General features: G+C 34.5%; 1 protein-coding gene across 1 annotated transcript in view; it reads left to right on the plus strand.

Annotated features, from left to right (window-relative positions):
* The window catches only part of LOC128547171 (angiopoietin-related protein 2-like), a 35,915-nt gene that overhangs the window by 16,763 nt on the left and 4,266 nt on the right, over window positions 1-14,886 (plus strand). Inside the window, exon 4 of the mRNA XM_053518944.1 lies at window positions 775-1,242. Coding sequence (XP_053374919.1) covers window positions 775-1,242 — 468 coding nt within the window. The remainder of the gene's footprint in view (window positions 1-774; window positions 1,243-14,886) is intronic.

Raw genomic sequence — 14,886 nt, forward strand, 5'->3', positions numbered from 1 at the left:
TGATTGATTGATTGATTGATTGATTTCAGTATATAAAACACATGGAATGGTACAACACAAAATTAAAACCAAATTTCAAATATCACACATACAATGATTAGGAATTAAAACATATTGAAAGACAATTAAGAAACATTACTAACTTAAAATACCAAAAACTGCAGAAAAAAAATGTACCAGGTCATGTATTCATATACCCAGGATGACACAGAAAAGGGGAATGTGAAACCCCTTATTTCCATTGTGGTCCTGGATGAATGATGACATGTCCTAGCAAGGCACAACAACTTGTAATAAATGGTGGTAACTTGAGCAGGTTTTCAGCAGTTTAAAAAAGAAAAGAAAATTCTAAACAACCATAAGCATTTTGAAAGAACGGTTAATTATGAATAAGTGTTGAAAATGCGAAACGTAAATCGGATCTACTTTTTGAAAAATACGATAATCAAAAGTGTTTGTTTTGAAATGTACTGAGTGTATGTTAACCGTTTGAATTTGACTGATAAATAAGAGTCTTTAAAAATCATTGTTCAATATTTAGAAGTTATATCACTTAACATACGGAAGTTTTATCTCATCACTAACAGTTGTAGGATTTTTTTTCTCGCAAAATGATATTTATTACTTATGATTATATTTGTTGACTGTGTTTATATCTTCAGATTTTTACCTATTAAAACTTCAAGAAGTTTCATGTCCTTCCCGAAGAAAACGATTATCTGGCACTTTTTGAAAAAGGTTATACTCAAGACGGTGTCTATATTATTACACTAGTCACTGGGAGAAGTACACTAGTCACTGGGAGAAGTGTAGAGACATGGTGTGATATGACAAATGGTGGATGGGCTGTTGTACAACGTCGCCAAGACGGAACAGAAAACTTTTATAGAATATGGCAAGATTATGTTAAAGGATTCGGTGATAGAACAGGTGAATATTGGTTTGGACTTGAAAATACCTTCGGATTGACTAAAGTTCAGAGTTCTTTAAGAATTGAAATAGAGGCATTTGGAGATATATTACCTACGACTGCCTACGGACTGTATGATACATTTTGGATGGATGACGAAACCTCGAACTTTAAACTTCACGTGAGTAACTTCTCTGGAGACTGTGGTGATAGTTTTACTGTTCAAGATGGATATTTCTTCACTACTATAGATCGGGACAATGACGTGGACGAAAATATGAATTGTGCAGTACAATACGGGGGAGCATGGTGGCATAACGAATGTCATCATAGTAACTTAAATGGACATTACCATGCCGGAAATCACTCATCCTACGCCGATGGCATTAACTGGAAAACTTGTTGGGGATACAATTACTCTGTCAAAAAAGTAATGATGAAAGTAAAAAAGAAATTAAAGGATCTTATAGTACAACTATGTTTTATATGTTATTCTAATATGCCTGTCTCTGTTAAAACACTTTTACACTAGAATGGCGTCACGATAACGTGCGGTGACGTCAAAGTTTTTGTTGCGACCAAGAAAGAGGGCTGCTATATTTTATCTACTGTTTTAGATTAATTAAGGGCATATTAGAATTGAAATTATTCATAGCAAAAACGTGTTTTAACACTATTTATACACTCTGACGGTAATACGTCGTACAAATAATTTCGCCCGACGTATTACCGCCCATCGTGCATAAATAGTGTTAAAACACTCTTTTCCTATAAATTATTTCTTAAGTAAAAACAAACTTAAAGCTTAGATGATATTCGTTTACGACTTTCCATTACAATAATTGTTTCTAGATATTTTGAAATGCTGATGCACTGAAGCATGTAAAAGAGTGGGTAATACAAACTTGGTTACCAGACATAACGGTTCGTGTTTGAGGCAGTTTCCTTTGATCGTAGGTTCCTAACCTATACTTCTATCATGACCCTAATATAGGCCGAGGAATCATTGTTTAGTAAAACAAAAATAATATGAATATAACAAAGTTGCTGTCATGTCTTACAAGAAGGCATTAACATAATGAAATCTAAATCTTCCAATGTAACAAGCATAAAGAAAGATTTATAATTTAACCACAGCCTACTAACTATACTCTAAGTAAAAAGAGAATAAGGCAAACACGCAATAAATAACGATACGTAGACAAAAAATTTTCCATTAGATTTGAGTTAAGCACACATGAATTTAAAATTCTTCTGCGAATTAAACCTGCTATAACTTGACTCTAATCTTAGCTTTTTTATGAAATTCATTGCGTCTAAATTATTCTGGTGCGGGTCAGTTGTAAACGTCGCTTTTCATTTCTGATTATAAAAGTAACTAAAGCATAACAGTAACTGTTGTTAAAATGTTGACGAGATAAATATGTTTACATCTGGTTTGAACATTGATAATAAGTCTTGTAGCAATTCATTTACTTGAACTGGTTACCTGTCAGAGATAATGTTGTGTAAAGTTTATAGAATCCAGAAAGTTTCTGCTCTGGATAACCTTAACAGACACGTTCTAAATGCTGTGCATGATCGCTGCACCAGGTCAAAAGTGACTGCTTGTTCCATCGCATATTCTGTTGCAGTGACACTGGACGTTACTCTAAACTCAAAGTTGGTAGTTTTAGTGATAATATTTTGTTTCCAAGGGAGTTCAGATATGGAACACAACCCACACCACAAAACCAATCCAACTTACAAGGGCAATTTTAGTCCATGCAAATCCGAATGTGCTGTCACAAAAACAAGTGTTTTCCGTCTTATTATTTTTGTATAGCCTTAATGTTTGTTTCATAGTAAACATTGCAATAATGTGAGCTTGTAGGTATTATTTTTAAATATAACATGTTTATAAACTACTGTAACTCTGTACCTATTTGATACGCTGAATGTATAATGTAATATTATTGCTCACTTACCTTACATAACAGATTTATTTTATTCTCTTTTTATAAATGTTACTATCAGTCGCAATGACGTCATTTTGTTGTGGGCACTTGCTCTCAATATAAATCAATTAAGATGTGCAATAATAGACACAGTAACTGTGTTTAACTGTGATTGTAAATGTTCATAAAAGTTGAAAAAAGCATGTAAGGATATTGTTTTTGTGTGCTAATGCAATTAAACATCTATTCTGCTTACTGTTAGTAATAGCTCATACTATTTAAACTGTTCCTAACAATTGGATCAGAGTAACAGGGTTGTGAGTAACAGCTTGATCCAAAATATTAATATATTTGTTATATTAGTATATTTTTGTGGGTCTAAACATAGTTTAAAACTTTAAAATGGATTAATATTCAAGTACTATAACACTATCATACTAGACTAAGCTATTTTCTTAGTGTTCTATATGTGAGAGTGGGGAGGGTTTAAAGTTACACCTAGTCATATTTGATCACACTGTCTTACTAGACTAAATGAACTTTAATTATGTTCCGTGTGTGTGGGGGGGGTGGGGATGGGAGGGGGGTTAACAGTTACACCGAGACACATTTTAGGTCATATGGAGATTTATTCGTTTCAAGTCAATATTTCAGGAATGGGCGGATACCTAGGAAGAACTACCGACCTTCCGTGAACCAGCTGGATGACAATCCTACGCTCCAAGCGAGGTATGTAAGATATGAAAAGATGTAATTGCCTCGCAGTTAAACGCTGTGTTTTTCCAAGGGTGTTTTGTTGTGGGTATAAATTTGTGAAATTTAAATGTTAGAAAGCTTTTCGAAAATAAAGGTGAATTTATGGTATCATACATGTTTTACTGATTAATAAATACTTTGCATATTCAAAAACAATATATCCATAATTCCATGTTGGAATAATATATAAAAGAGGTTAAAACTATTTAAAGAATCAAGAGCTTTCTTAAAAAATCTTTATTTGAGCCGAACCATGAGAAAACCAACATAGTGCATTTGCGACCAGCATGGATCCAGACCAGCCTGCGCATCCGCGCAGTCTGGTCAGGATCAATGCTGTTCGCTAACGGTTTCTCTAATTGCAATAGGCTTTGAAAGCGAACAGTATGGATCCTGACCAGACTGCGCGGATGCGGCTGGTTTGGATCCATGCTGGTCGCAAATGCACTATGTTGGTTTTCTCATGGTGGGCTCATTTTACCTTCACAAAATCCTAGCATTTTTATTGGTGCAATGACGCACACATGGTGACCCTTTATATTTCCATGAAGAGTCAGTAGATTTTCAGATTGGTTTAGGCTAAAAATAAGTGGTCGATAAATCAATCATTGGGTTTGTAAGTGACCCTCCATAAAACCATAAAAAGACATAAATTTGGAAATTTGTAAATCTACACCCACTCCATTTATCATACTACCGCTAAATATTTCCATAGAGGGCCACTAATAAACACAATTATTAATTATAATGGCGACATATACCTTTTCGTGTTTCATACATAGAATTTTACACAATGTAGAAACAGTATAGAGTCCATTGTCAAAGGAAGAATGCCAACACAGAAATTAGACCTGAATCTTAATAACCTTATAAAAGGCCTCAGAATATAAAAAATGCACGTGTATTTGATATGCTTATGTACAGCTTACTAAATACATGTATAAGTGCAATACCTCTGATGTTTTAGTCGCTGACCAGGAATTGGTGACCATGTTTGAAAAGCTCTAGGAAAGAGCTTTTTTCTACCTATTTCTACCCATATCTTATTCCTGATGAATTCGATGTTCGAACTTATTCATATCATTGTCATTATCATGTATATCAAAGTACTGTATCATTGTAGTAAGTACTACCTAAATGAGATGATAGCCAGTTATCAGTCTGAACTTTAGGTTCCTCATTCTCATCGTTATACAAACTTCTCATGCTTTTTTCTTTCATTTATAATAGTTTTATCATAAAAAAAGTCGAGAGCGACATTTTAATTTCACCGTCTATATTTGAACGACGAATGTCACATGATACTTGGTTTTAGACTTACGTACTTAGTATTTATACTTTGGTTTTCAATGTTCTTAAATTCCCCAAATAACAAACTTACTGAACCACTGGAATTACATCTTCTTTTACAACTAACATTTTTGGAATCACTGTAACTATCGTTTTTATGGTGTAAAAGGCTGTCTAGTACACCTTTATGGTAGTTAATAAACGTGTTAAGCAGGACTATATAAAATTGTGTTGATTTTGTTAAGGCAGTAGGATTGCGAATAATTTATTGATAGTTTCAAATCACGCATTGAAATTACTAAAATTTTACTTGTAGGCTAGCTACCAATTGGTGATTTCAATCAGTTGTTGTAGATGATACTCGTTGTTCAAACTTTCTGTCTTTAAGACTGTCTTACTCAGTACAAACCCAGTTTTAAAAAATTTATAAAAGTAATAGAAAGTGCAACGTAGCATATTGCAGATACGATTTGTTTCATTCTTTAGGTTAAAATCGAACCGGCACAAAGTATGTCTTATATCAACGTTCCAGTATTTATTATTGAAGAAGACATAAGGTGCCCGCCCCTGGCAATAATTCAATCATGGATGGACATATTGGTAGGTCAACAGACCGACCTTCTATAAGGCAGTTATGGCGGCTCCTCAGTTAAGACGTAGAAAGGTGATAGAAGTCACTCAGTCAATTAAGGAGGTACTAAAATGATATACGGAGAGTTTTTAATCCAGACATCTTCACGACGTACCTACTCTTCCTGGAAATACATGAACTGTGATAATAAAAAACACAATACCCAGCTACCTTGCAAACAACCTCACTGTTTAATTTACAAAGATGCTGATTTGAATCACGTGGCTCTTTTACTGTTGTTATACCAGGACTACGAAGATGTCGCTTTACTTGTGAGTAAAATTGTAATTTTGTTTTATAAATTCTATAAAGTGTTCTTAAAGTAACGTAAACATTTTAAAACATTCGCGACGAATAAATATTTATGTAAAATGTCTCAAACACCGTTTCAAGTGTGTGCGTGAAGGGCTTTAAAGTATGTATGCAGTAGCCATCTATCTATTATTTCTTTTCACTGTTTTGTCCCATTAACTTACAAATGTGCAATTGCGGGTTTTAAATCGTCTTTAATTGATTCGTACTGACAAATCAGTTGTATAAAATGAATAATTTCAGATCACAGCTATTTTTGACACAATTTGAATAAACTAAACTCAAAAGATCTTTTTATTTGCGTACTTCCATCCTGTTTGCTTAACATTTTGTAATTATCTAATACAAACATATTTCTATATCGATCTGTTGTCAAATATTTCTTTTAGCTCGTTCTAATTAGAAGTTAAAACATTTCTTTATGATTCCAGTATCTGCTAATGCAAGTAACTTCAGCTGAGGCGTTCACACATCTATAAAACTTTCACGCGCGTTTTTCAGCATTGGGTCAATGCCGAAAGTGACGTCAGTAATATTTGAAAAATGGCAATAACTTTCTTATTTCTGAACGAATTATATAAGTGTGGATACTCATTTTCTTAGTTAGATCATTTCCTATCCGACGGTCATAGTTTCGATTCAAAATTTGATAAAAAAAATGTTTTCAATGCGGAGAGCACAGTCAGCATACCCTTCGGGGCTTTATTCAATTTGATTAAAGTTTTTACGCCTATTTCTATACAATGACATATTCAATGGCATTGTACATTTAATTTAACAATCCTTAAAAATATAAATGATGAAATGTAAAAACTCACTAAAAATTAGCATGAGGGTCATGATGGCCCTGGATCGCTCACCTGAGTAATATGAGCTACATGTTTCAAATGTCAAACTGATGATTTTTAGAAAGGTTTTGAAGATTTTCCGATGTACAATCAAGTAACCCCTTGGGCGGGGTCAGTTTTACCCAAGCGGTCATGATTTGAACAAAGTTTGTAGATGTCTACTAGGCAATGTTACATATCAAATATCTAAGATCTAGGCCTTCTGGTTTATTTTTAGCAAATTTATGAAGATTTCCCTATGTACAATCAAGTAACTCCTGGGGCTGGGACAATTTGACCCTGGGAGGTCAAGATTTGAACACATTTTGTAGAGGTCTTCTAAACAATGCTACATGTGAAATATCTAAGCTCTAGGCCTTCTGGTTTGTTTTTAGAAAATTTTGAAGATTTTTCTATGTACAGTCAAGTAACCCCATGGGGCGGGGTCAATTTGACCTCTGGGGTCATGATTTGAACGAATTTTGTAGAGGTCCACTAGGCAATGCTACACGTCAAATATCTAAGATCTAGGCCTTCTGGTTTATTTTTAGAATTTTTTTGGAGATTTTCCTATGTAAAATCAAGTGACCCTGGATGGGGTCAATTTTGACCCCGGGGTTCATGATTTGAACACATTTTGTAGAGGTCCACTAGGCAATGCTACATGTGAAATATCTAAGCTCTATGCCTTCTGATTTATTTTTAGAAATTTTTTGAAGATTTTCCTATGTAAAATCAAGTGACCCCTGGGGCGGGGTCAATTATAATCCTGGCGTCATGATTTGAAGAACTTTAGTAGAGGTCTACTAGGCAATGCTACATGTCAAATATCTAAGCTGTAGGCCTTCTGGTTTTGAGGAGAAGATTTTTTAAGATTTTCCTATGTAAAATCAAGTGACCCCTAGGGCGGGGTCAATTTTGATCCCGGGGTCATGATTTGAACAAACTTGGTAGAGGTCTATTAGGCAATGCTTCACACCAAATATCTAAGCTCTATGGCTTTTGGTTTTTGAGAAGAAGATTTTTAAATATTTCCTTTCGGTTGCCATGGCAACCGGAGTTCTGCATGGAATTCAATTCTTTGAAAAATTTTGAAAGGGGGCTACCCAAGAATCAGTCCTGTGAAGTTTGGTGTAATTCTGCCTAGTGGTTTTCAAGAAGAAGATTTTTTTAGAAAATGTTGACGGACGGACGACGCACGACGGACGACGGACATTGAACGGTTACAAAAGCTCACCATGAGCCTTTGGCTCAGGTGAGCTAAAAACTAACACCTGCTGTTATCGCATATAAAACAATTATTAAAAAATTTAAAACAATGCCATGAAGTCTCTAAAATACAGTGTCTTAAGATTTTTTTTAATGTATTGAGTGATTTACTTTGGCTTGACTGTCTTCATGATCTCATAATAACAACATTAAATCAAAGAACGGAGTTACCTTTCTAACGGTATTTTAATGGTAAAGGTGATATAATACTCTCTTGACCAAGTGAGCGGTAGTCTAGTTTTAATATACTGCATATCGGCCAATCATCTCAAAGTCATGGGTATAATATAACATAAATAAAATGATATCTGAGTCCATCTTTAAATCGGTCCTTTTCATTATTAGATTATTGTTTCGTATAAGGATGTACGAGCGTTTTTTAGGATATCCGCCATTTTGAAAAATGTTTCATCGTGTTTTTCCTTCTGACAAAATTTATGCCAAAAATTAATACTAAATAATTAAAATATGGCTAATAATGTACACATTTAACCAAACAGACTCTACTACTTGTTGCGAAAATTTTTTATCACCCTTGTTTTTTTAGCTGGCATTTGCCTAAAATTGATGTAAGATGTACAAAGGGTATAGGGGTCGGTAATTTCAAATATATATTAAAGTAGATCCGGTTTGGTTCTGATATTTTTCTGATAAGCTAAAGCCGAAAAAAAAGTCTTTCACATAGCACTTTATATTATATAGAAAGTGTAAATTAAAACAAAAAGAACTATCAAAAGCCACCATTTTTTCATGTTTTTTGTCTAAATATATCTCTTAGATGCACGGTAACCCCATCATTTTTTCTTGCCATTTTGAAGCATTTTTGTATGTCATTAAATCAGCAAAATATTTTTAAAATCTTAACAGCAGTTCCATTGAAAAAAAAGTAGGTGGGGTAATTATGTCAACATGTAAAGATAAAAGATAAATTGTTAGTGACATTTATGCTTATATAATACTGATAGCACCTTTTATTCCTAGTAACCTGTAAGATCTTAAATCCCTTATACATTAAGAGGGTAATTATATGTTTTAAAAAGTACACCAATTTTTTCAATTTTACTTAATTTCAGAAATGCTTAAACAGTGGGTGAAGAAAATGCAATAAAAAATAAAAACGAGTGCAGTGACCTGTGCCTTTTCTGCTCTTATTTGTCTTAGAAACTAATGTGCTTAAAGCTCAAAGACTATGAAAAAGACTATACTGAAGATAGCGTCTTTAATACTCATTCAGTCGGAAGACTATGAAAAAAATCTTAACAGTAGAAAAAACAATGGCAAATTTGAAATTTGGTATGTTATATCTTGGACATCCACCCATCAAGAAGAAACATGCTGTTCCTGAAGACAAAGACTGCCTTGCACTTTTTTGAAAAAGACTATACTGAAGATAGTGTCTTTAATACTCATTCAGTCGGAAGAATGAATGTGGGCACATGGTGCAAAGAGTAATGGTGGATGGAAAGATATACAGCGTTGCCTGGACGGAACAAACGATTTTTATAGAACATGGAATGAATACACAAAAGGCTTCGGGAACAGAACACATGCATTTTGACTTTGTCTCACACATAATTACTGGTTGTTATCTAAATATTGAGTGAGATATTTAGAGATGTGTAAAAACACATGTGTCATACACAAAATTTTGTACAGAAAGTGAAACTGAATAATAAACTAGACGTGGATGACTTCCCAGGAGACAGTGGCGATATCTTTACTGTACCGTATATATTTCCGTTTACGGCTTTTGATTGGAACAATAACGATAGCACCGGATAGATTATGGCGGAACGTTGTGACTGAAGTAACTTGAATAGACGTTCACCTTCCGAAAACCATTTATCATTTGCTGATGGTATTAGCTGGTACAATTGTTCTGTTAAAACATCTGTGATGAAAGTCAAGAGCAATTAGATAATTTCAGTGATTTCTTTTTCCTTAAGGTCGTAAGTCTGCATTAAAATGCTGTTTATATGGTGAACGTCTATTCAAGTTACTTCAGTCACAACGTTCCGCCATAATCTATCCGGTGCTATCGTCATTGTTCCAATCAAAAGCCGTAAACGGTATAAAGCAAACTATTTTGCCACTGGCATAAATAGGCAATATGCCGAGAAAATGCCTCTTACAAAGAAATGAGGTCTGCTATATAGATGTCTTAGAATAGTTTAACTAAACCTCCGAAAGATCACAATATTTGTTTATACATGAAACCCATGCTCCCTTATAGCTTTTGGTTAATTCAAGGAGTACCATTTAACTTTGGTTACTTTAATGTAAGAAAATGGCCAGGTTTAAGGAAAATTATGTTCGATGTATGAACGTATTTGCGGGTGTCTCTAAATTGTATTTTAATACTTGAAACATGTGCAAATGTTGAGTTCTGCTCAACCCGGGACAAAAGGGCGTGGACAGTATCATGCATTTCCACTATCGTCCTTAACAGGCTCAATCAAAGCGAGCCTGCAACATTTCCATTTTTTGTCGTGTTGGACAACCTATGAAGTTTCTGCTTTTTCCACTGTTATCCCTAAACCTTTTTAGACAAACCGGTTATCTAGCAAAATGTATTATGACTGACCTATTCAACTGAACATTAATTACAGTTAAATTTATCCGACACACGAAGCCCACTTAGGGCTTTCTTTTTATTCGCAATTATGATAGTGCAAGGGAAATAAATTTATTGATAATATCTGACAAGTATCTACGTCGGATATGAGTTGTCACACTTCGGTATCATATGTGTGCAATTTATATCTCAAAACTGCATTTATTGGTGATAATGCATCTAATAACCTTAAGAGTAGATATAATGAACAGGTGATAGCCCGACAAAAATGCTGAGCGTTGACGTTTATCAATAACTGACTGAAACAACCTGTCCACCAGTTTTTGTTGCTAAGTACGTCACAGATAGGACTCTGAAGCAAATGTAGAGGTTTGATTCACAAATACTGTAACAGGGCTTTTGGAATAAATCTACTATTTAAAGTACCAAAAACTGAGTTATATTTTAATTCTTAAGACCTCTCAGTTGTTAGGGGGACTTTTTTTTGTAAATTCAAACACGTATTCTTACATAGTTAAGTCCTTGTCCATGACAATTTTGGATAAATGCACATACTTGCCGCATTTAATCTTAGATATCCTGAATGTTTTGCATAAACCAAAAGAAAATCTGAGCCGTATTGCAATTAAAACGCTTAAATTTAGCATGGGGAAATATCCCATAACAGGTATTTGTTATAACAATTGGTAATAACCCCCCAAGAATCAGTATGTTTTGAATAATTAAGAAGTTTAAATTACCAGACAACTGGCGCCAGACCAGAAAGAAAATGCCATGGGACATGCCGTACCTTAACCCTAGATATAATCGAATAATCGACCATTTCAATCATGCATTTCTCACCTAAAACGCGCAGTTCGCCAAAGAGTGCTATGCATATTGAACAAATTGGAATTTTTCATTCATGGCACACCAGTCACATTATATCAATGTTTTTAGAGACACTCCGCATATTTTATGTTTCATCAACATTGCAAAAAAAGTTGCATAAACTTTCCCTACAGACCTTCCAGTTCATATGACACGACTGTGTGCACATGTATGCGAAACGTGAGCAAGCAAAAAAGGAATGTTCAGTAGTCGCAGTTATACAATCAAACTCAAAATGATGAAGGTAAAATCAGACAGTGGTGCACATTATTTCAGCATGCATTTACCGAAGTGCGTGTTTTCGATCGGAATACGCGATTGAAATTGACTGATATACTAGTATTTTCCCGTTGGGTACAATGGTTCTAATAAAATACCTAGGGGAAGCGTGTAACAAGTTCAAATGCATTTTCTTTCTGATCTGGTGCCAGTGAGCCAGACAATTAAAGAACTCGTGTCGTTTTATTCACTTGTTTCAATTGCAGGAGAAGATTTGATTATGTGCAAGGTGCATTGTACATTCTTTATTTCTAGTTGGTTGCTATAATGGGAACCCTAGGATTGTGATGCTTTCATTACTCAAGTGTTGATGTAAAGTATTGCCACTTTCCGCAGATACCTAATACATTATTTATTGGACATTAGTCTGAAGTGTGATCTTATATCAAGTAAAATTAATCTCATAGGTCTGCGTAGCCTAGGAAGTCGTGCTTTGTTAGAAGAAATCATACCTAATATCTATGCATTAAATATCTAATTAGTGTTAATTGGCATTCATTGAGTTTCTGATATTATCAGGTAGAAAAAAAGTTAGAAATTGTCATACTGGATTCCCAGGCTAGGGTCTATGGCGTACCATTTGGGTCAAAAGTAAATAGATAGAAAAAGGAGTATTAAAATTGTACCTGCAGGTACAATTTTATACGTGCATGTATATTTTTGTACCTGCACGTACAAATTGGAAATGTACGTGCAGGTATAAAAGTGTACGTGCACGTATAAAATGTTACCTGCACGTACACTTTTATACCTGCACGTACACTTTTATAACTGCACGTACAACTTTATACCTGTAGGTATATATTTTCAAAAATACGTGCAGGTATAAAAATGTACGTGCAGGTATAAAATTGTACGTGCACGTACTATTTTATGCTTGCACGTACAAACATATTTATACCTGCAGGTATAAAATATACCTCCACTCTGCAGGTACATTGCTGATTTGTACCTGCAGGTATAAAATTACACCTGAGGGTATAATTTACACATGCAGGTAAACGTTTATACGTGCAGGTACAATTTTATTCGTGCAGGTATATTTTTGATTTACACCTACAGTTATATGCCTGCAGGTACAGTTTTATAACTACTTGGTGTATTTCTTTACTTTTAATCCAAATGGTACGCCATACGGGTCTGCGACAATGTAAATAGTCTACCTGACCATGTAATGGTAAGGTTGACAGAAACACTAATACAGTGAATTAAATGTAGATGTAAATTATACATAGACGAATGCATCCTATTTGTATTTATTGTAGAAACAAACTATTGCATCATGTCAAAAGCCGTTTGCGTTTTTGACTTGTTTAACTCTTAGCATACTAGCGGCAATTATATCTAACTTTGTGACTAGTGCAGATCAAGATCAGCCTGCACATCCGTGCAGTCTGATCATGATCTGCACTGTTCGCTGTTCAGTCAGTAAATATTCAGTGAATACCCATATGAACTATAAATGGTAATGTCTAAATTGAAAGATAGAGTAGTCCATTGCAGAAACTTAGCAGGGTAAGAGTTAAAACAAACCTATTTCCCTCCAGGTGACAATTGTGTAAGGGAGAAGTGCTGACACATTGAACCCGCTTTATAACCATTGCGCCTCATTTCCCATTTTCCTGGGTAATAACACGCAGAACACTTTACATCTATCTTCAAACATATCAACATAAATATACAAACATAAATATTGTTAAGTATTGTCAAATACATTTACAATTTGTATCAAATATATGGAACATGTTTACTTACTAGCCAGATCAAAGATACAGGTATATAATTTGAATATATTTTTCTAGGCTTACAAATTACCGACATGACACGTAATAATATTCATTCTCTACGAACATGCGTGAAAATTTCATCATTTCAAATTTTCAGTGATGTCTTACCGAAACGAAACACCAACTATCACATTGTTTCATTTTGCAAAGTAATCACACCGCAACAGTCAGACTGTAATAGATTTATGTTACACATTATAGGCAATGTAACTAAAAATACAAACTTCAAGTAGGAACCATCTATTTTAGATATAATTATGTGTAGTTAACTGCATCAAAGTACGTAGACTGAAAAAACTATTAAAATATCATTTTCTGAAAAAGAGTTATTTGAGCTGAAAAAAATGATCCCGTGTAAAATATTTGGAAAAAATGGAGACAACTCCGCTAAGACTTTATGGTAGGCTTAGGACGCTATTGACCTAGAACCTCATGCAAACTATGCACGTTTTACCTCTAGGCAGGGAAAAAGCATGCATAACTGCCACATGGATTAGCAATCTGAATAGAAAACTATGTAAAGATCAAAAAAGTTGATGCCCTGGGGAAAGTGTGACATTTTCCGTGGTGAAATTTGTCAACAAACAGACGATTTTTCTGAAAAAGTCAAAACCCACAGAATTTCACAAGGTGAATTAAATATGTTAAAAAGGCTACTGCTAGAAAGAGTTCAATCTCTACTACCCATATATATGCGTCAAAGTATGGGGAAAATATCTAGAAATATGAGAAAATCAAAGAAATCAATTTCATGACTGTTAGATGCAGGACTGTGTTATCATTCATAGCATTTAACATAGATAGGTTACTTTTCCTTTGCACTGATGTAACATTGTTTCGTGAGAATTTATGAATCTTAAAACAATATAGGGGCACTAACTCTGCAGTTACTGAAGATATCTTGCTGAAAAATACGTATGCACCAGCGTCCTATAGTGATCTGTAGTTTTGTTAAATTTTATGAAGAACTATCAAATGGTTTACTTTATTATGTGGGAATTTATGGATTGTAAAGTTATTAAAGGGTACTAACTCTGGCTAATGAAGTGATCCTGATGAAAATTCCGTACACCACTACGCTATAGTGATCTACATTCTGTAAAGTTTCATGAAATGTCATCAAAATGTTACTTAGATACAGTCAATAATACTAAATCAAGGGGAAAAGGCTCTGTTTTTGCTTGGTCTAGAGAAATAATACTGTATGTGAGCAGAGGTCATATGCTAATTAATCGTTATTTATGGTGCGGTGATTCTAATTAAAATTAGTTTTTGAACTATTAGCATTTTTTTATTTCTGTTTTACCAAATCAGGGGGAAAAACTCTGTTTTACTAAAGTGTGTGTGTGTGTGTGGGGGTGGGGGGGGGGGGGGGGGGGGGGGGGGGGGGGGGGGGGGGGGGGGGGGGGGAATACATATATAAGCAAAGGTCATATGCTAGCT

Source organism: Mercenaria mercenaria, chromosome 12 (assembly GCF_021730395.1).
Source record: "Mercenaria mercenaria strain notata chromosome 12, MADL_Memer_1, whole genome shotgun sequence".
NCBI classification, from domain to species: domain Eukaryota; kingdom Metazoa; phylum Mollusca; class Bivalvia; order Venerida; family Veneridae; genus Mercenaria; species Mercenaria mercenaria.